The sequence below is a fragment of the Manis pentadactyla genome, chromosome 3 (genome assembly GCF_030020395.1).
Source record: "Manis pentadactyla isolate mManPen7 chromosome 3, mManPen7.hap1, whole genome shotgun sequence".
Taxonomy (NCBI): domain Eukaryota; kingdom Metazoa; phylum Chordata; class Mammalia; order Pholidota; family Manidae; genus Manis; species Manis pentadactyla.
In genome coordinates this window covers 65,751,565-65,773,894 of record NC_080021.1, presented here as the reverse complement: position 1 = coordinate 65,773,894, position 22,330 = coordinate 65,751,565, and the positions used below count along the sequence as shown (strand labels likewise).

Genomic DNA, 22,330 nt, shown 5'->3' with positions numbered 1-22,330 from the left:
CAAACCATAATTTCATACACATTCACTCCAGTTTACATATTTCTTGTAAAAAAGATTTTCTTAAAAATACTCTGGATGTAACTATATTTCACTAAATTAAAATTACAGTGAGGAAAACAAATTCAGATAATTTGTTACTATTCTAAGCTTTGTAAAAAGAATAAAACGACTTTAAAATAGCCTCTAATCATACAAATTTGTAAAATTGAATTAAGCTATCATCCTAAAATATGCAAAACACAATTAAATACATTTTAAAATGCAGAAAATTAAGCCACCTCATCCAAGATTGTATTTCTTATCATCTTAGAAATCTGATCTACCAATTCAAAATTACTATTTGAATTACCATCAGAATTCCTGAAACCCTTTTTGTAGTGAAGATTCCAATTGCATCTGGTTTTAAGTCACTTAAAGGCAAATTCATCTGCTTTATGACAAGTTTAAGCTTTTGAGTTTGAATCTAAATTTACAAGAGAAAACTTAGAGCTCTTAGCTCCACTTGCTCACACCTCTTTTTTGCCCTTCCCCACTCCTCACCCCCAGACAACCAAAAATAAACACTCAAAGCAGCAATATATGAACTGACCAATCTTAGGCTCCCACAGACTTAAAACAACCAGGGAAAACAAAGATGGAAAGCATCACTGCTTTGCAAACAAAGCCTTAATTAAGTACGTAAATAAAAATCCTTTTACTGCTACAGCCTTGAGTCCTTTTGAAGGAAGGTTTCCCAACTACTTCTCACACTTATACAAAACAAACATCAACATGAAGCCTTTAACAAATAGAGGCTTGGACGCGGACTCACACACTAGAAATCCGTTCAGATTTGATGCTTTAGTAATGATCTAATAGGAGCCTCACCACCGAACAGCTGATGTCTTCAAAATTATGCTTTAACAATCTAATAAGAAATTTTGATTGTAGCCTGTATTACTGCCCCAAAACACAGGAAAAACAGTTAAAACAAAGCCATGTGGGTGTTTTCATAACCATCCGTTAGTATCTTTCAGTTCAAGCTCTGATTGGTTAATGGTAACTCAAATTCATTTGGAAACATCCCTTCTAAAGGTGGTTTTCTCATCTCAAGTCAAGCATTCATTTATGCTGTGATTTTGTATTTTTACCTATAAATGCTTTATGTTTCAAAGATTTATAAACTGGGGGAAACCAATGGTTAACAGCAACAATAATGATTCACAGAAGAGTCTGGAAAAGAATAAAAAAACATGAACACTTGAAAGTTGAAATATGAAACATTCAAACAACTAACTGAAGAACATTTCATCTAAGAAATAAAAAAGCACAGTATTTGAGGCTGTAGCTCAGTGTCTTTCTGTCTTTATCCCTTAGATGAACCATGAAAATAGGCCCTAGCCTGTGAGTACAGAGCCTACAAACATTGAGTCTTATGATAATTTGGCAGCAGACTTAAGAAACTTAATATTCTCTGCCTCTCCATTCCATTCCCTTCTTGTTTGTTCTTCAGATGAAGTTATGGTTTATGATACAGGAGATTTTCGTGTTTTCTTAGCCTCATTATAGGGACAAGTGGTGGCAGGAAGTAAAAAATGGCACGGAGTGAGTGAAGATAACCCATATAAATGCAGGCACAGCCAACAACTGTGTAATATAAATGGAAGTTTTGTTGACCTGATTAAGGAGACTAGTTTTAATTGGGCTGCAGTGAAGTCACTTAAATATAAATCATGGCATATATAGCTAGAAATATTTATTTTGTAGTTACAAAAGTGATTGGTATTTTAAACACTCTTAAAATTTAATGAATTTCTCATTTTTCATTCTTCCAATTAACTGGTAGACACTGCTGGTTTCAAAATAAACAGGATTTCAAAGAAGGAATAGGAAAATCTACAATGATTATATCCCAGGGAAGCCTGCCAGAGGTCATGAATTCACTAATTTTAAGCTTGACTCCTCTAGTGGTGACTGAGAGGAATGAAACAATGCATTATGGAACATGTAAGGAGCATTATAAGTGAATTCAAAAACTTAATAGCCCAGAACTTTTTAATACTGTTTGCCTCTCAATAGGCACATACCATGGATTGTGAGGGAAATTTGGGTCCATATTTTCAAACTATATACTAACATGAAACTGACTGTCCCAGATTGACTAAAATTCCATTTACTCTTTGGATAATTTACAGATATCTTCTAACTTCATTTTTTAACTACCAGAACCCTTGCAAAGTACACCAATGAAGACTGCCTGAAAACCAAGGTGAGTAATTGTGTAGTTGTCTGACATTACGTCTTGTGTATTGTCTTTTCCAAGATGTAAATGAATTCATTTCTAAGACATAAGATTCATTTCCAAGATATAAGATAATTATGATTTTTTTTAAAGATAATAATTTCTAAGTGTTGCCCATATTGAATGGCATGACAAATTATACAACTATCTAAAATATTTTATTTTGAACTATTTTAGTTATGTAAAAAATCTCATAAAATATATATTTCTGCATACAAATGTGATGGCAAACTATTAAATGTAAATACTCAGAAATGTATTACTGTTCCATACACTCTTAAAAAGCAAGCCACACATCATTCATTTAAAGTCAGTCAAGGGGGTGGGCACCAACACATACTCTGCTTCAATATTGCATGATGCTTATTTTGTAGGAAATGACTTGCCAATAAATGGTGACAAAATGAAAATGTCTTACCCCTCTTTTATGTCTTCATACATAAGAAAATTGACTATCATTATAATTACTTTTACCAGTATGAATTGGTATATTCCAATTAAGCAAAACAATTTAAAATATTTAATCTTCTTATGTTTTAAGTTACTTTAAAATATTTTCTTATTTGGACTTCTCAGTGATGAGAGTGACTGGTTAAGGTTTGCACGTCTGACTTCCCCTGACATTCCTGTTAGTGGCTGCCTGCACAATGACACAGGCATGGGGCCTGACAGCACAGGAACCAGCAGTGGTCTGTGTGACTGTGCACATGCAGTCTACACTGGGTAGCAGCCATATGTCCACCTGAAGCCAAATTCCAAAGGAGAGGAAAAAAGACTCCTTTTTTATTTGCTCTACAAAATGTACTTAAATGCTAGAATTACTTACCTATAATTTAAATATCTTTTTGATTACCTATTAAAATGGGCTTAAAAGAGTTTCAGATGAAAAGGCACTTTATCCAGAGATTAATTTTTGCTACATCAGCAAAGTTTCAACCTTTGACAGTGACCATTTCCCATAAACATTGGTAATGAATATATTTACTCAGAAAGGAAAATATAGACTGTTTACATATTAAAAACAATCACTGTGGGTATAAAAATTAAGATGCTTCATATCAGTAAAAACTGATTTTATATTTTTTTATTATAAATTCCATAACCTTACTAGTTTCAAAGGCTTCGCTAATTACATATTGGAATACTGCAATAAACAAACAATTCGTGGCATTTAGTTTTGGTTTACTTTTCAGAACTATGATAAAAGATTATTGTGGTGGTTGGGAAATGGTTATTAAGAGTATGGATGGAATTCGATAAAAGATTTTTGTGGTGGTTGGGAAATGGTTATTAAGAGTTTTGAGTATGGATGGAATTCTAACATGGATAATTCATTGAACTTCTAAAAAAACTTATACTGTAAGTTTATCAAGGTCCTGAGCCTTAGTAAAGAGTAAATCACTAAAAATATCACCTATGAGGTAATTTTTCAATAGGCCAAAGTAGAAATAAATACAATGAGATATGTAACATCCTTCCATATACTGAAATTTTCAAAATATACATAGTACTTAAATAAATGTGCATAACAGTTAACAATCCATACATATAGCCTTATTTATATGTTGAGACTTAAGTATATATGGATTAAAGTAGCTATTTCTATTTACATAAAATTTACATAAAAATTCATACAAAAATAATGGTGACAGTATTATTCTTAAAGGATACTAATCTTTAAGAAAGTACATTAATTTTGTGTATCTTCCAAATGAGGTTGTGTATTTGTAAACAATGTATTTTTAAACTTACAATTTAATGACACAAGAACACTAGGCACACAAATTATTTTGATATTTAGAAACAATCTAGTCCAATGTTACATTTAAACAAATTTGGTTATATTTAGTAACAAAAGGGAAAGTAAAATAAAGAAAATAATCCCAAATTTTCATTGTTCCTAGAGCAAAACAATACAAAGTGATACTTTGCTGTGGGGAATGATCAACATGGAGATAAAACACACTCAAAGGTTAAATGTTATGCACACACAGGTGTAATGTGTATACATATGAATGTATGCAAAATAAAACCATTCTATGAAATATTATAAAAACCTAATAACCCACAGCTCCCAACTAAGGATGAATACTGATTCGTAAGTCAAACCACCTACAGGGGAAATACAACAGTAGTTTCATGGATGTGACAACAGATATCATAACCACCTAATAACAAAGTGGATGCTGATGCAGAAACAACGTGCAAAGTAAACAGTGAGAAGGCAGACACTCACCTTCGGTGCCATTGGGAGTCATGGAATTACTATTTATATGAGAGTTATCGAGTTTGGGACCACTGGGGGATTCACTACTACCACTCAGACAGCTATGCGGGCTGGTTAGATCCTGCATTTCCATAGACCTAAAGACAAGAAGCCTTCCGTTTGACAGATGTACCAAATTCATAACACCACTGTTTAATGCGCTAACGACTTAACACCTTCTTTGAAACACATTGCACAAAAGTCCCATTGTATCTATTTTCTTAGACTCAAATAGTTCTTACATTTTAACTTCAATCATCCTTTCATAACATATACTATTAAAAGGTATCATTTGCCTTACCTACCCAGCCAAACATTCCCATGGAGCTTTTAAAATATCTTTTTTTTTCCTCATACATACTTCAAGTCACAAGATCTAATGAGACAATTACATCTATTTTAATTTTCAAAGAAGAAAAGGCTATTATGCTTTTCTTTATATTGAATTTTTTTAAAAAGACAATTTTCTGAAAGAAAAGGCAGGTCATTATTTAAACAGGTATTAATTTAAAAAATCATTTTTCTATGGAACCTGTTTCATCTAATAAGTTAGCAGTAGGTACTCCCTTATAATTTACCACCCAATTGTAATTTAATGGGTCTCCAAACCAAATAAAACACTTGAAGCCTATAGTCTAGTGACAGGGAATGAGATAGTCCTGATGCATGTGTTTACTCTGGCAAACTGCTTAATTGTTCCTCTGTTTCCCTTGAAACAAATGCAGCATTAAAACATTATGATGTCGGCTCACTTGTTTGCTTTGTGGATTACATACAGCGTGCCCAATTGAAAAGGGATAAAGCCAACATACAGTGGGTCCTTCCAGCATTAGCACTCAGAATACCTCAGCTGTCACTTACTCAGGGAAATAACAATTCTACTTCAATGCTCGAATTTTGCATCTTTACCCTATAAAAACAGTTAAACCCCCCTGAAAGTTCTTAGACTCAGCAGTCCTATTCTATAAAAGGTACAGAAGCTAGGATTCATGTTCACAATTGCAGAACTTAACATTTATATATAATACTTTATTAATGAAAAGAGGAGAGCATTTAAATGACTTAAACACACCTAGGTACCATTCTGTTTTCTGACAGCCAAATTTTGGAAATTATAAGGCCCATTCACTTGGTCTTAAACTTGTGTGTTTTTCTAAAAAAAAAAAAAGGGGGGGGTGTTGGTGGAGGATGTCAGTGTTACATATACGAAACTACCACTGTTTGCTCCTCACCCCCACCACGTCAGTAAAAGCTACGCATGTGTGTTTGGAGGTTGCACTGAAATTGACTGTAAATATCAATCTTTAAAACAGCTTCACATGAACCATTTTACTTCTAAAGTGAGTTTTTACTTCCCTCAACCAGAATTTAAACTAAAATTTAAAATCCAGTTGTTCTCTCCTAATTCTCCTTACACATTCACAGGTTTCCTAACACCAGAAACTATAGCTCATAATCATTTTCAAAACCAGGCTCCTATTCCCTTTCTACATACTTAAAATTTTTTACAAGAGTACACACACACACAGGTTGTTAAGTAATTTCCAACCCGGGCGGTTGCTATTAATAGAAATAATTAAGAAATACTAGACAAAAATAGATATGGGTCACAGAAAGGTAATCTCCAAAATGCCAAATATCCTTACCTGCAACTTGAGGAAACAGCAACATCTGAACTGGTTAGAGATGGATGCACCTGTGATCAGGGGTAAAAAATTAGAAGCTGTTGTTACTCTACTTCAGTGTCAGCTCTTAATTGTACAGAGCACATGGCTGAGAACGACAATGCTCTCTTTTAACCAAAAGAGAAAGAGGAGGATACTGCAGCAGTGAAAGGCATATTGTCTTTAAGTTGAGGTCTCCACTGTTGTTTCCTCCTCCAGGTCTGTCCTCCTCCGCCCCTTGTCAGGGGGGAAGGCAGCCAAATGACGGGATAGTGATTCATCACTGGCCTATGACAGCTGCAAACGGGATTACCCCTCCCCCAATCAACATGCAAAGCAGCCTTGCCCAGGCAGCTTGGAAAAGGTGCTTGGAAAAAACAGCTATTAGCAAAATGAGTGTGTTTCTCAGCAGTAGTTCAAGCATTAATCCTGCAGCATCCTCAGAAGATCTTTCATCTTCTGCTATCACCAGCTGAAACAGAGTTCCCACCCATCCCTTTGACTCCTGACAGTTTATCTTTATCATGACTGTTTCTCCTATATTTACTATTTGTCACATAACATTCACTGACACAGTTTCTGGACAACTTTCAGGCAACGCGGAACTATACATGGCAAAGGCAAGTTTTCAAACTCAAAGTCACATCACTGAGCAATATGCTCATTTACCCGTGCAAATTTAAAATGCAGTGGACGCTTTTTTATCAGTGCCTGGTAAGACAGAAAAAGTTAGCTATTCGTTTAACTTTCCATCTTTTAAACCAAGAAAGGAATGGATAGTTGAATAATCAGTTCAGCGCCCCAGCTAGCCAGCATTTCAGCGTCTTTTGTCTCCAGATGCATCTGTATTTCGGGACTTCATTGAACAGCTAACTTAAGGAGCAGGCTTTGCTAGTCACTGCCCTTCCTCCAGAGGCAGCGAAACTGCCAGCAGGTGATAACTCAGGGGAGTGTGGGCTGCTGGCTTGCAAGCTCAGGCTACCGCCTCACACAGTAAAGAGCATTCTGCAAAACATTTTAAATTACTCAGAATTCCAAATCTTTGATGTGCATTTTCATTCAACCTGAACTGACATTAGGGTTACAGAACAAAGATGAGAACTGAAGCATCTCAAATGGCATTAAAGTTATCCAACCAAATATCTTCTACTGAGTCGTTATTTTTTTAATTATGACTTATGAAATTAAGAAATACTACCTTTTTGGCCATAAAGTACTGTTAAACTCTAAATATCTTGGTGCAATGTTATGTGAAATTTCTAGGTATATGTTTCTCTATTCGTGGAGGATGAAAAATAATTTAAGAGATGCCTGAGTATTCAGATGAAAATTTATTTTTAATGCCCACAGAGATGTCATTTTACCTTAATATGCTCCTGCAATTTTTGTTAAAATTAATGTTCTCACCCAAGATTAAATGTTTTTCTTTAGAAACTGCAGCCATATACCTCAAGGATAAATTTCCTTATCCCTCCCCACCTTTTTTTCCCCACTCTTATACACCTGGAATAAATTATAGGTGAGAACTAACTTAGTTTTAAGAACTCTCTCAGTTTAATTATGTGAAAAAATATTATGTGAAATGTTAAAATGTATTCTTATTTTAACATCAGTCAGATAGTATAATCTTGGAAATAAAATTTTAACTTCACTGTATACCTTTAAAGTTTGATTATTTTTATACTTGAGGTTTATTTAGCATTTCATACTTAAGTCTCAGAGTCAAACTGTTAATTAAAAAATGTACTCTAAGAATTATTCTAACACGTTTTCTCACTGTAAAAAAAATGCATTTCCACAACAACCTATTTCTTTTATGCTGGCTTGACTCAGCCTCTACTGTACTTTCATACACTAAATTTTTGAAAGTCCATATCCATGGATCTTCATTTCATTAAGTATACTTCAGATATATTCTTTTGTGTCGCAAGGATTATTTAAACCATGTGTTGTGTGTTACTGTATTTAAAAATGACTCTTTAATCAAAATAACTTTAAAACAACTAATCCTCACTTAGGCTGGTCAGCTGAATCCACATCGTGGTCCAGGAAAAATAAATCTACTCTCAAGAATGCGAATGCAGACAACAATTAGACACAGATGTGAGCAAAATTAGTTACAGTTTACAAAATGCTACACTTCACATGCTTTTAGTTTTTTATGTGTAGTACAAGATTACAGTGCAGTAAGGAAACATACTCTTATAATGACTTATCTAAAAAGAACACCTATTTCTGATTGGTGTTGATTTTCTCTCATGTTTGACAATACCTCTGGAAGTTTCTGTGTTTTAAAGGTCTAAAACCATAGCATGTTTCAGAAATAATTAGGCATATTTTAAGCATATCTCCATTCAAAAGAGAAAAAATCATTTTATGGTTTTCAGAAAAAATGCTGTTAGGCATTCAGTAAGCTCACATTTTCTGCTTTGCATCCATAAACTTAATATGTTTCTTGTCTTCTAAACTGGTATTTTTAATTCAAATGTTCCTATGAGTGCAAAAATATTTCCCATAACATTACAAATGGTCATCTTACATTGCAATGAAGTCATTTCACTTTAATGCTTTTTAAAACCTTTGTATAGAATACTCATAGTAGCATACTGGCAGAGTTGTGAAAATACAAAGAGAAAAAAGAAGAGCTTCTTAGAATTTAAATTCAAGAATCCTAAACTAGTAACTTTGACTTCTGATTAGTTAATGAGGTCTTTTAAGTTTGCCTTTTTCCTAATTAAATTTATAATTCTTCACAGATGTAACTTTTGTTGATGTTCAATTTGTCTCTCTCATTTTGTTAAACCTCACATAGTACTTCGCCAATCCATTGAATAGCCACATTAAATCTGTTAATACCATGCTCTTCAACCCCAGAAATTATTTCCAGAAGGCAAACTTGCTTTGAGAGATCATCAAACAAGACTTAAGGTACACATTTTATCACATTTTCCCTACCACAGAGCTCAGGATGCAGAGCAAAATTCATGACTTTTGCACTGTTTATTATACTTTGCTAAATTACAAATCAAAAGCATCTGACAGAAGATCATGTATGAAGCCAAAAAGTTAATAATGTTCTGTGAAAAGTAAACTGTAAATGGAAGGGGATTCTAAATCTCAGCAGCACAGAGCAAATAAAATGTAGGTACTTGTCTAAATTATGGGTTTTCCATAGGCTTTTTTGCTTGCTAGAAGCAATTTTTATAAAATGACTATAATTTAAAACGTTTTTCAAACAAAAAAGAAATTTTCAAAGTGAAAGTACTGAACTTACCTAAATAAATAGAGTTGGCAGGCAAGCTAGTTTTGCTCAGCCACAGATCAACCTGAGTACTCCCAAATTTGAAAGACAATGGCAATTTTCTAATCAGAATGTATTTTGTAGGGGACAAAATGTGCCTTTGGCATAAGTCTGCTTTTTAATCAGAATATATTCTTTGCTAAAATTCTCTTCAATCAATATCTCTAACTACAGTATCAATGCTGTAATAAAAATTTAAGCTTAAAATTGAAATGAACTTCTTGGAAGAGGCAGATGTCTTTTAAACATTAACACTTATTTCCTTCTTTAGCTAAGACACCAGAGGATGAATGTTTTAAGACTAGTACTTATTTTTAATGTAATACACTGCATTACTTTTTGAAGTATCTTGTTTAAAGAAAACAAAAATATGGAGCCCCGTGAAAACAAGTATTGAACATTGATTCTACTTAGCGTTTTAAAAGATTGTTTTCAAAATGAACATTTAAAAATGTTGAATAAAGTACTCTTGATATCTGATTAAGTGCAAGAAGTGGTTTTATTCTGTTTTTCTTGTTCCCAATGTATTGTTATAAATTTTCACAAATGAAAATTTTGAAGAAAATAATTTATCATGTTTACAAAACTCACAGAGCAGCTGACTTCCCTTTGGCACTCTAATACTGAACAGGGGCTCAAGTAGGCTTCTCCGTCTGTCACCGCGAAGAATTTTCAGGATTGAAAATCCATGGCTGCTTGCTCACTTACTGACTTTGGGCCTTGGATGAACTCAGGCAGCGAGAAAGTCAAATATCAAATATTTGATAATGCAAACCCCAAATGGTGGGTGAAAAGACTCACACAAGCCTAAAATAAAACTTACTCTGAAAAAGCCATTAAAAAAGCAATCCCAAACCTATAAAACTGTGCTATGTGCTTAACTACAGACTTTTTGTACCCTGTCATTTTAAGAAATGAAACATAAAAACACTTGTCCAAATTCAATGACAGGTCTGAATTTATTGAATTCTTGCAAAGGCTATGCTTAAATGTGTTCAAAAACTCCTCCCAAGAAATATAACCCCATGAGTCATTAGTAATTCATATACTGAGTTTGAATGACAAACATTTTAAATGGTTCAAAAGTTTAAGAATCGTGTTTTTAATTTCAAGGTCCATTCAAGTCCTATAAAGTGCCAATAAGTGAAAATATATTAATTTGACAAATGTTTATTATTTCACCTTTTGAAGATGAGCCTGCTTCATGTTTAGGAAATTCGTTTTGGAAGCAAAGGATTTCCTTTCTTAAAAGTGGTATCAATTCATTTTTGTTATCTGTTGTCCTTTCAAAATGTTAATTCCTTCCTCATTTTCTCATTATCAACGTAAAGTGTGTAGGAAAAGTTATCTCTGTGTTGTGTTGGCGATTACATCTATGTGTATATATCGCTTTATTTCATACCCCACAGTAACATTTGAGGTGTGTAGCAATTCAGAAATTAGATATGAAGTAATCTCCCTACAAGACTATAGCCGTGTATTATACTTATTTAAATAGATCACAAGTAATTGTTAACAATATGTAATTATTTCTTAATGATACTAATCGCTCAGATAATTTGGGGGTTAAGAATTATACTATGCTGGAACGCCATGGCTAAAAAAGGACTAGGTACTAGTACTTCCCCATGCTCTCCTGTTTTTATCTTAAACCAAAACAAGACTAAAAGCGCCTCTGTTATCCTGTGCTTTGCCTATAGGACAGCTGTTGTCAGTCACTGCAATTTTTCAAACGGTCAGCTTGTACTTACAGCGCTTACATCTGCTGCATCCACCAGCTTAATGTGCTCCTTCAAATTTTCTGGTTGCTCCCACCTCCATCCCGTAGGTAGGTTTGCCCTGGGTTAGGCCGCGGGAGGGCTTTCAGGGGCTCAGAGCCGAGCCCGGCGCGCCTCCACGGAGGAAGCCCGGCCGCGGGGACCGCCGCCTGGCCGCCGCTGCAGGCTCGCGCTGCCGAGCCACTGAGCGAAAGCGCTTTCCCCAGCAAGGAGCCCGCCACAGTGCACGGCAACAGGAAGGCTTAAAGTCGGAAGTGGCACTGGAGAGTTTCTACCTCGCCCCAAACTCGGAGCCATCAGCTCCCACCGTTCTGTGTAATGACCGCTTTGAGCCCTGCTCTCTTTCCCCACCAAACAGCAGCCGCAGATAGCATCTGAGAACTCTAGACAAAGAAACAGCAGAATCTCATCCCTCGATTTGTTTGCGCAGCCTTGTAGGTCTGCCCGTGGAGCCTCGGGGCTTTTTTTGTTTTTGCAACGCAAACCACAGCTATTCTCTTGTCCTAACCTTATTGGTTTCAATGCAACAATTGCAAGGAGCACTGCTCCGTCTGACTCAACCTTGCTGCTTAAAAAAAAAATATTATGTAAATGAACGCGCCCCATGCTATCTGAATCAACAGCTGTGTGAGAGTAACTTCTCGAAGGCACTGTCAACACACATCTCTTGCTACAGCAGCTACCAATTACGAGCTTTGGGGAGTAGTTAGTTACGTGTTATCTTTTATACTTTTTCAAAACTTTTTTTTCAGGCCCTGAAACTTGGGGAATCAATACTTCCAAAAAACTTTTTTCCGAATGTTCCAACTAACAGGTCTGGGGAAAACAAAAGCCAGAATGGCCATTTCCATCTTAAATAAATACAGGTCGAAAAAAGCAAACGTGTAAGCTATTATCAGTTTAACAGTGAAAGCATGAATGATGATTCTTCAATGATTTCTAGGTGTCAAGTTTTACATGAACAGTATCTTTGGATGTGAACCTGATATTTCAGTGTTAATAGTTTTAAATGATTTCTGGAAAAGGTTTGTTTTATCTACAACTCTTTCTTTACTCTGTCCTTTAAATAAAAAAACTAAACTCAGATTCTACACATGATAATCTGTAATACTCACCTAGAGAACTGAGCTTTCACATTATGACTAAATTACAACTTCAGTTTAAGATATTTACTTACTACCATGTTTTAGGCAAATAAATGACTTCATTATTAGATCAATGGCTTAACCATTATATTGATTTCAAATATTTAAAGAAAGCACTTATTGATCATTATATTTTCATTTGCCAACCTTATACCATAGTTCAAATACAAATGTTTATTTTGATACTACTCACTCATCTTAACCAGTTTTGTACTCTAAAATAAAATCTTTATGCTCATTGGATTTTCCTTAAAACTGGTTTGTCATTACTGATAATACTATTTTATGCATTTAGTCTTTTCATCAGTAATAAAAAGCATATCCTTTCTTAAAGGCCCTTGCCATGGTATGAAAGAACATTTTTAAAAGCACAGTAACCTCTTAAATGATTTTATAATACATTTCCAGATCACCAACTAATAAGATAGACAGTCTTACCTTTACTTTGTTAATTTGTAAATTGAATGCACCATTCCAAGGCAAACAAAACCAAAAGCTTCTAATGACCAAAATTCAATATGGACTTCTCCCCTTTTCCCCCCTGAAAGGATGCCAATCTAAATTCCTCAGAAAAGAACACTTTGTCAAACCTAAGAAACAGTTTAAACTGCAAACTCACCTAGGATTTCATTTTGTATGGTACCGGCAAGCAATCATGGCTAGTCATCTGCCATATTTGCAAAGCTAAGTCAAAAATCAGTTGATTGCTATTGGATCTGTTCATATATGCAGCAGAAATAGAATAACATTACCACCTACAGCATTTTCTCAGACCAGAAGTTTCAGTTATTCAATATACTAAAGTATATATGCAGAAAATAAGACACAGCACATAATGGAGGTTTCTAGTGCTGTGAGATAAAATGCAATGCTATGTTAATTCAATCTGTGATGTCAAACACCCACATAGTAACTGCTTTTGCTATCGTATTTATTTCTAAGCTCCATAAAATATAAAATTTGAGATGCTGATTGGAGAATTCAACCCTGTTTGAAACTTTACATCAAGCTATTGTAACCAGGCTTCCTATAGTTTAAAAATTATTTTAGATATAAAAGGGTAAAACTTTATTTTCTGATCCATGAAAGATTATATTGGCAAATCCAGAACACACAAACTATATGAAGTCAAAACAGCTGGAATATCATGTAAAGTACCTGACATATATATAAATTACTTGCCTACATTATAATCAAATTTATTATATTACATTAGTTTTTATATTGAAATTCAATTATTTTTATTTATATAACCAAACAAGATATCATTAAAGAAATGATGCATGTAATTATGATGAAAATTCTGAAAAGCATGATGAATGTAATGTGACCACTAATTGATATGATATAGGTCATGCTTCATAATTATGTAACAAAGAGCTTAGCCATTGGCTAAAAGAAATATCCATGTGCCTGTATAGTACTGTTAAATGGTTTCCTTTTCCTAAAGCAAAATTAGATGGATTAAAAACAATTACATAAATTTTGTTTGGATACCACTTCTGAATATGAAATATGTAGTAATTAACATACAACTTACACCAAGAAAAGTTATTCTCTGATAAACAGCCAAAATGTAAGCTGTTACTAATAAGACCCAGGTTGTAGTAGAGTTAGCTTCCTATTTCTAAATTTTTGCCAACTGTAATTATGAAATTTAACCATATACTCTAAGGAACAAGGTGTTCTCAAAATAAAGTCAAATGCATTACAACAGAAATTAGGACGATTTGCTGAAAATTTGCCGTTAGTAAGGACAGGCTATAGTAGAAAACATTTCCACCTAATATATCCTGTGGAAATTTAAACACATAAGCATATGAATAGGAGTAAAAATAATTCTAATATGCTTTTCCACCACTAAAACAAAAAATAAATATATAATTTTATCTGGAAAAGGAAAGCACTTGAAATAGCCAACTGTAACAAAATGTTTAAATATTCTCAAAGAGACAGTATCTTTCATATATTGTATCTCCAGGCAGGTTTTATCTTACAAAGCAAGCTGTTGCCTAGATATGTGCCTGGTTATATAGAAGTCTGCAATTTTGATGGAAGTTGTTACTGTTGTTCAGTTAACAGAAAATTTTAAATAAAGGCATGATTACAAAAATAAATATCCCTAATTTTAAAAAAAGGCAAGGGCAGATGTAAAGGATTCATTACAATAATCAAAAAGATAACTTGGAACTTTTCTAAAACTAGATGAGTTAACAGTTGATTAATCGAATATAAAAAACACTGAGAAAACAGAGGACTGAATACAAATGTCTTTTTCTTTTTTCCATTCCAGTAATGATAAAATTTTTAAGTAGTTGTGAAATTTCCAATAAAAGATGTATTAAGAAGTTATTTTTCCTCTGTGTTTACCTTTAAATAATTTTAGAATTAAGTAAGCATGCTATTACCTGGCTCAATGTCAACCATCTCTTATCTGTTTCTATCATTCTTATGAGATTATGTCTCAAAAATAATGATAGACTAAGTACGAAAATATAATTAGTACTTAAAGACCACTGCTTTTTCTTCAAAAGCAAAATCCCAGTTATTTTTTTTTCCACATTCTTAAAATCAATAATCACTGGAAATAGCCTCTTGAGATTCAAACTGTTCAAAGCAGAATGGCTGATATAGCCCTCAAAAATACTGTCCTTCTTGTCCTTCCAGATAACTCTCTTTCTCATGGTCCATGCCATGGTACTATATTTATGGCTTTTTTATGGAAGTGTTGGAACAATGTCTGGATGGCTGACATTACAATCCCTGCTGGCACTTGGAATGGTCACTTCCATGGCCTACTCTTTCCCCACTGGCACGAGACCTGCAATGAGGGCTCTGCTCCCAGTAGCCTTTTGCTGAAATGCAACCAAGTAAAACATCCTCTATTTATTTTAAGAATGATATTAAATCCACCAAACTGAATGTCTACCAGTATTTTGCTAAATGTTTTCCATTCAAACTGCAACATGAATAGCTTTTAACAGTAAATTTAAGGAGGCAATTACTAACTATTCACAGTACCATAGAAAATTGTTTTAATAAATATTATAGTCTTTATATGAACACAGTCTGGAAATATAACCTATTTCCTGGCTTTCTAATAAGCACTGGTTATTAGATATGAATAATAACCATTTATTTATGTAGGGTGGGAAATTTGTCATATGTAGTAATGACTGCCTATAGGATGTTTTCTTAGAAAATTATTGTTCTTAACAGAAACTTTGAGTAGCACTTCTTGAAACTAATAATGGTAACAAGGGCAGCAGTAGATTTTTAAGAAAAGGGAATAGGCTGATAGGGGTACTTTATCTAAGAAAAATAAGACAAATAAGACATATCAGATTTTCTATTTTGAAATCAACTGATTTTCCAAAATAGCAGTTACTTTTTTTCCTTCTGCCAAAAATATGTAAATAACTGGTCTGGTAAGCATATGCTTCATCTCAGTAATAAGGCATTTTGCTTTCTCATACTGCAAAATAGATTTCTGTTGACATGAAGCAACCTAGAAAACCCAGGTTGTCTTCTCTTCAACCTTTTTTTCTATAAGGCATGGGCAAAACCAATCTTGTCAGCACCTCCCAATACATGTAAGAGGATCTGGGAATTTGCTTGTGTTCTCTAGGTTTCATGACAGTTGAGTTCACAGTTTAAAAATTCTTCAGAAATGATGATTTTCTCATGGAAGAAGGAATGTATTTTGCCTTTATTGAGTGCCTACTGTTATGTCAGGCACTGTGCTATGCATTTTGGATATATTCATCATTTATTTTAACAAATAACAGTTATCTGTATGATTCCTATTTGTTTTTAAATATGTTCTTTTTCTCCCACTGTTTGTTCTGGAACCTGCTACATTTCTCTGGAAATATCAAAGTCACCACTAAACGGTAGATGGAGCACTGGGCCATGAATGTGTTCTGGTCGTATCATCATTTTGGAGCACCTAATAAAGTTTATAAATCCAGAAAGTTGTGTGATATATTGAAATTATATATTCAATATAGAATAAATATAATCACTATACAATATCTGATTATTCACAAACACATATTGCAAATTAGTTGGTAGTTTCAAAAATAAAGGTACATTAAATGGTCAATAGGAAAAAAATGTGATGAATCCTTAAACTTGAAATGACTAGATTGGGAGATATATTTGTTCTCATTATTTATCAAGAAGGTGAATTATCTTCCTAAAGTGGGATTATAAATATTTCTAACATTTTCTTTATAAAAAAAAGGAGAAGCTAAGGGTCTGAGTTTACAACAAGCAATTGTATGGACAAACTGTTTGCACAGTTTTATCACTTTCTTCCCTTTTATAGTTCTTAATTTCAGTTTTCCAATGCAATACACTTTGATCTTAACAGTATTACATCATAAACACTTAATTTGCTTACTGAGGAAATAATTATATTTAAAGTGCACTCCAATTCTCCTTACACATTTGGAGATACAGTTTTTAGTACTCAGAATTAAGAAACTCTATTATTATTACAAAGGAATTGCCAGGAAGGGGAAAAATAAACCAAAACCTAATAAGCTATAGAATTTTTTCTTTCAAGCAGCATTAACTTTTTTCCCCTCCAGTCTCCCAAATTGGAAAAAAAGAGTAACCTCTAAAGCTGTTTTAGACAGAAGGTCAGAATTCAAAGGATTGGTAACTTAATCCACAGGGTGCTGCAATCACATTGCTATTGGAAACACAACCAGAAGCACCATTATTCTAGATGTTTTTATTAAGCAACGTCAATAGGTATACAATCTGGAGGTTTCTCTCTACTGTAAAGATTCATACTTGCAGGCGAACAAGTTGCTTTGGGTTCTTGAATTTTACTTTAGAATGCTGTACTCTAAGAGGCAAAATAGACTGCATTACATACGAAGGAAAACAATGGCTTCTGTTTGTTCAAATACTGAAAGAGAGTACCTTTTTTATGGCCAAAATGTAAATGATGTTAAAGGTTCTTTGTGTTTAGATGCTCATGATTAATAAGAATTCTTATTTCAGATGGTTTAGTGTTTGGAGTATTTCACTGATTTTTTAAATTTGTGGTTCATGTTCTTTAAAAAATAGAAGTCTAGAAGCATCAACTCCTTCTTTTGGGGATTCTGTTTTAACATCATCAGTGACGTTGTAAACATCAGTTTCCCTGAATTGCAGAGTAAAACAAAATCAAGGATCTGGGGTTTTCCGAACTAGTGTATTTTAAATGTGCATGATCCTCAAAAACAACACCCTGGTTGATAGGGAGTTACAGGCTGGTGGCTTGGTTTTTTAATCAATACAAGGAAAAACAAATAGTTTACAAAGAGGTCAGAGAGCCAGTAGAGGAGACCTCTACCGCACGGTTATCACTGACAACCCCTGCTGAAAGATTCGCAAGCCCCCATTAGCTCCGGCCTCCTGGGAGAGCTGTTCACTTTCCTTCTTGTCCTTGTCTGAGAGGATAGAGCTTCCTCACCAGCAGGGAAACGGATGGAGAGGTGTGGGAGGAGGTGAAGGAGCGACAGGACCAAAACACGAGGAAAAAGAAGTTATCAAAGGCAACCATCAGAAAACCAGCTCAAGGATCCCAGGCCTTTTTAAAAGATGTCTGTGGCTTAGAAATTCTAAAAGAAAGAGATAAATGTTTTTAGATATGCAGATTTTATGTTTTTAATTCACAGGAACACTGCTAGCATACCTATCTCTTTCGGGGAGCATTGCATTTGATAAATTTAAAAATGAAAAAAAAAATGACCTAACTCACCACAAATAAATTAATTCATAATTAATTATTGAAGACCACTTTAAAGTAGGAGATACTTCTCTAAACTCTGTATTTGCAAGTTCCCAAAATCATGCCTATTAGCAACCAATGAATGACCTATGTTTGAAAAAAGACATTTTAAATGAGATATGTCCAATGAAGACCTTCCTGAAGCATCATAACACTGATTTCTTTACCCCATCTTTCTATACTTTAGGATTTTATGTTTATATCTGTTCAAGGTTTAAATGCTGTCTATTTCCTTAAATGTGTTGAATTACTGAATCTATACACAGTCAAGGGTACTACTCTAAACCAAATGCACTAGAGATTCGAATTCTAATTCTGCCTTCAGTATGGGTTTTCTCCGTGCCCTTTGCTATCACAGTATTTGCAATCTCAATTTATAATCTGTAAACAGGCTAACTATAAAATGAATGCAAGAAGCTAACACACCTTACCAAAATGGCATGAGAATAGCAATGTTCACTGCTATGGTAAAGCTTTCATGGATAGTAAAACGGCAACGGAAAACTGAATTTCAGATCAGTTTAATTAAATGGGTGTAGAGTGAGTGCCCAGACAGGGCATGGCAACTTCCCAGTTTTAGTACAGCTTGGTAAATGCAATAGGTGCTCAATAAATGTTATTTAAATTAATTAACTTACATACCCTTGGCTACTTGATGGAACATGGCCCTAGTTTGTGGAAAAAGAAATGACTTCCCTGAATTTCTTCGGTTTCTGTGTTTTCCTTTATTTTCCTACACATTATTACATTTAGCTTTTATTGGAAATTCTAAAGTTGGACTGATTAGATTATTATCACAGGAGAGTTAATTTCATTTTCATGTTCAAACCTTATTTAAAATACTTAGGGAACAAAAGAGAGTCATTGAAACTGTGGTAGGGATTTGTCATCCAGGCAATAGGGAATAACCAGGCTCTGAGGAAATTAAGAAATTAGAAGACAACTGAAAATACTGTATTCACATGGGGCATGTGTTTGAATGGGGCAGGAAAATGGAATAAAGAGTTAAGATTCAGTTTAAAAACAACTATTATGCATTGTAATTTAACCCGTAAATTAAATTACGCATGGTAATTAAATCCATAATACCTCTCAAAGCTGTTACTCTAATATCAGTTTGTGTTTCCCTTCTAAATTCTTAACCAAAAAAATCCATAAAAATAAATTTTAAAAAAGGATACACAATAGAATGAAGGTATCTCTAAAGAACCCCTACTTCTCCTGCCTTTCAGAAATACCTCACTGTAGATGTATCTACAATGCTATTATTTTCAGATTTTGCAGTTTTTGAGCTATTCAGAAATCAAACTAACCAAACTAGTTAGTTGGTCTGTCAGCCAGTCACTCACTAAGCAAATATTTATTATGCATATATAGTGTGTGCCAGGTTCTGTGGGCACCAGAAGATGAAGTGGTAAACAAGACAGAATTCTCACTTATCATGTGTGCATAAAGGAGTGTTAAGAAAATTAAAGGCGGCTGAGAGGACAAATGCATTTATTTTTGCTTCTCTATAAATCCACTAGAGCAACAGTAAATGGATTTTCTTTTTTAAGCATAAATCTCAAAGAACAAAGAGCAGGCAATAAGAAAACAGTAACAAATTTTAGAAGTGAAAAGTCAGGCAGACCATTAGTAACTGACTTAGCAGATCTGAAAAAGTTGAATCCCAAGTTGGTAGTGAGGAAGCTGAAGAGCAATCCAGTTTACACCACCAATGCCCCCACATCTCAAGAACTGGTGGTACCAGGTACTCCTGGACGTGGAAGTAAAAGGAAGGTTAAAATTGGGTACAGTTCAGTGAAAGAAGGAATTAGGTTCCCTTTGGCACTCCACGTAGTCTGTAAAACAAGTGAACTATGGCTAAAGGAGAAGCCCGGGAATGTGTTAAGGAAGGGGCACCAAATGGAAAACAGGGAGATTCTGTTTGCTGAATCCTGAATGCAAGGACAACTGTCCCTGCTGTCCCCCACAAAACCTTTTCCCCATGAAGACTCCCAGAACACTTGCAGCTAGATCCAGGTTACCAAGGCAGAAGCCTGAAAGAGCCTTCACTAAGAATTCTAACCAGCCCAATGGGACAGACTTCAAATAATTGTATCTGGGGTCTCTGAAGGAAAGGACCCAGCCTAATTACCCTATAGTAAAAACTATGGTCTCTAAGTCCTTACACACATATGAGCCAACAGTCTAGGATTCTCTGTGTCTGAGGAAAGCCTCTGGCAATAAATGTAGAAACCAAATGAACACAGTAAATCAACCTGAAGAAACAGAAGTTAGGCAAGAGCAAAAAAACAAAAACAAACTCTCACTGATAGCCCCAGAGAAATAAGATACTGCAACAAAGAAACCAGATAGGAAAATGGCAATACAGATTTCTTTTCAAGAAAGAGGAATATTCAACAACAACAAAAAAGCCCTTAGAAATAAAAAGTGGGATAACAAATGAATAATTCAGTAAGGTTTGGAAAATAAAATTGAGGAAGTTTCCTAGAGAATAGAAGAAGAAAGATGGAAAATAGGAGAGAAGAACAGAAAGTGTGATAATATAAGGAGCTGTAAGAAAATACAGTGATCTGACATCCAAAAACTGGAGTTTCAGAAAGGGAGCAGAGAAAATGAAGGGCAAAAGTTAGATATGTAAGTCTAAAATATTTCCTAGGACATGTGTTTTCAAATTGAAAAAGCTCAAGTAATACCCAACAAAACGGATTTTTAAAAAGACCCACACAAATGGACATTGTTGAGAAATTTCAAAACACTTGGAAAAAAGGGTAGCTCCTACAAGCTTCTAGAGAGAAAAAACAGATCACATACAGAACATGGGTCATGACTTCAGACTTCTCAATTGGACTATGTATTTCTAGAAGGTAATAGAATAATGATTTCAAATTCCTTAAGGAAAAAATAATTCTCAACCTAGAATTTTGTATCTAATAAACTTTCTGACAAGTAGCAAAATGGGAGACATTTCAATTAAGGATGTTTGCAGACATGTCAGGTCTCACAAAATTTATTTCCCAAGTATCCTTTATTAGGATGTTAATAGAGGATGTGTTCTATTGAAATCTGGGAGCAAACCTCCTTTATAAAATTAAGTAAACCAAATAAGAAAGAGAAGAGTGTAAACCCTGGTGCTGGTAGTAAAGGGAACTTCCAGGATGATAGCTCTGCACCAGGCATGGCAGCCCAGATCAGAGAAGGTCAGAAGGCACTGGGAAAGTATCCATCAAGATGAAAAAATTAATAGAATAGTTGATACATTTGAGCATATGTAGAGGGAGTTAAATAATCAGGGGAGGTACGAAATTGAATCATTCAAAGGAATCAGCATACTACGTGCTGCTATGACTCAGCTGCTGTAAGGAACATACAGATCGATGGAGCAATGCAACTCCAGAAGCTGGTCGAACAAAAATCTGGAAATATCCATCCTGGAACGATGGCAGGACTGACAAAGTTTGCATATGTACATATGTGTTGGGGTGGAAGTGAGATGAAGAGGGACAAAAGTTCATCATCCATCATGGCAAAGTCAGTAGCAATGCCTAACTGAAAAAATCAACAAGAACAGGATAGTAAGATTCTACTTTAAAGTTAGAAGTGGTTTTCTCTGAGATCAGCAAAGGAAGATAAAGAGGTAGGAGACTCCCCTCTCCACAATGATTTTTAAAGAATTATGTGACTTTTAAAATTATGTACAGATAATTTTGACTAAAATATAAATAGAAAAAATAGGTATCATCCTGTGTGTGTGTGTGAGTCTGTGTGTATGCATTGACATGTTCTAAAAAAATTTCAGTTGAGTTTTGGAAGAGAGGGACATGGGGAAGCAGTGGGTGCTCTGTTAGTTGGTCAAGGAAAGCCTCTTTGAGGAGGTGTCACTTAAACTGAGGCATACATGATACAAGACTTGTAAAACTTGGAGGGAGGGGGAATGGGTCCACACCAAAGAAACAAGTTCACTCTCTCAGCTTGCACCTGGATCGCAGTGGCATGGTGAAATACACTAAAAAGGTCGCAATTGTTGGTAAATATGGGACCAGTTATGGTGCCTCCCTCAGGAAAATGGTGAAGAAAATTGAAATAAGCCAGTACATCAAGTAC

General features: G+C 34.5%; 1 protein-coding gene across 8 annotated transcripts in view; it reads right to left on the bottom strand.

Annotated features, from left to right (window-relative positions):
• The window catches only part of EYA1 (EYA transcriptional coactivator and phosphatase 1), a 346,202-nt gene that overhangs the window by 147,011 nt on the left and 176,861 nt on the right, over positions 1 to 22,330 (bottom strand). For 3 of the 8 annotated variants that reach the window (XM_057497983.1, XM_057497982.1, XM_057497984.1), the window contains exons 3-4: positions 6,194 to 6,243; positions 4,518 to 4,645 (exon numbers count right to left, since the gene is read on the bottom strand). The exons of 1 other annotated variant lie outside the window; for it this stretch is intronic. In XM_057497983.1, coding sequence (XP_057353966.1) covers positions 4,518 to 4,645; positions 6,194 to 6,243 — 178 coding nt within the window. Of the gene's footprint in view, positions 1 to 4,517; positions 4,646 to 6,193; positions 6,851 to 11,263; positions 11,746 to 22,330 lie in introns of those variants that run through there. 4 more of the 8 variants (XM_036886299.2, XM_036886302.2, XM_057497985.1 and 1 more) reach the window with 4 other exon arrangements.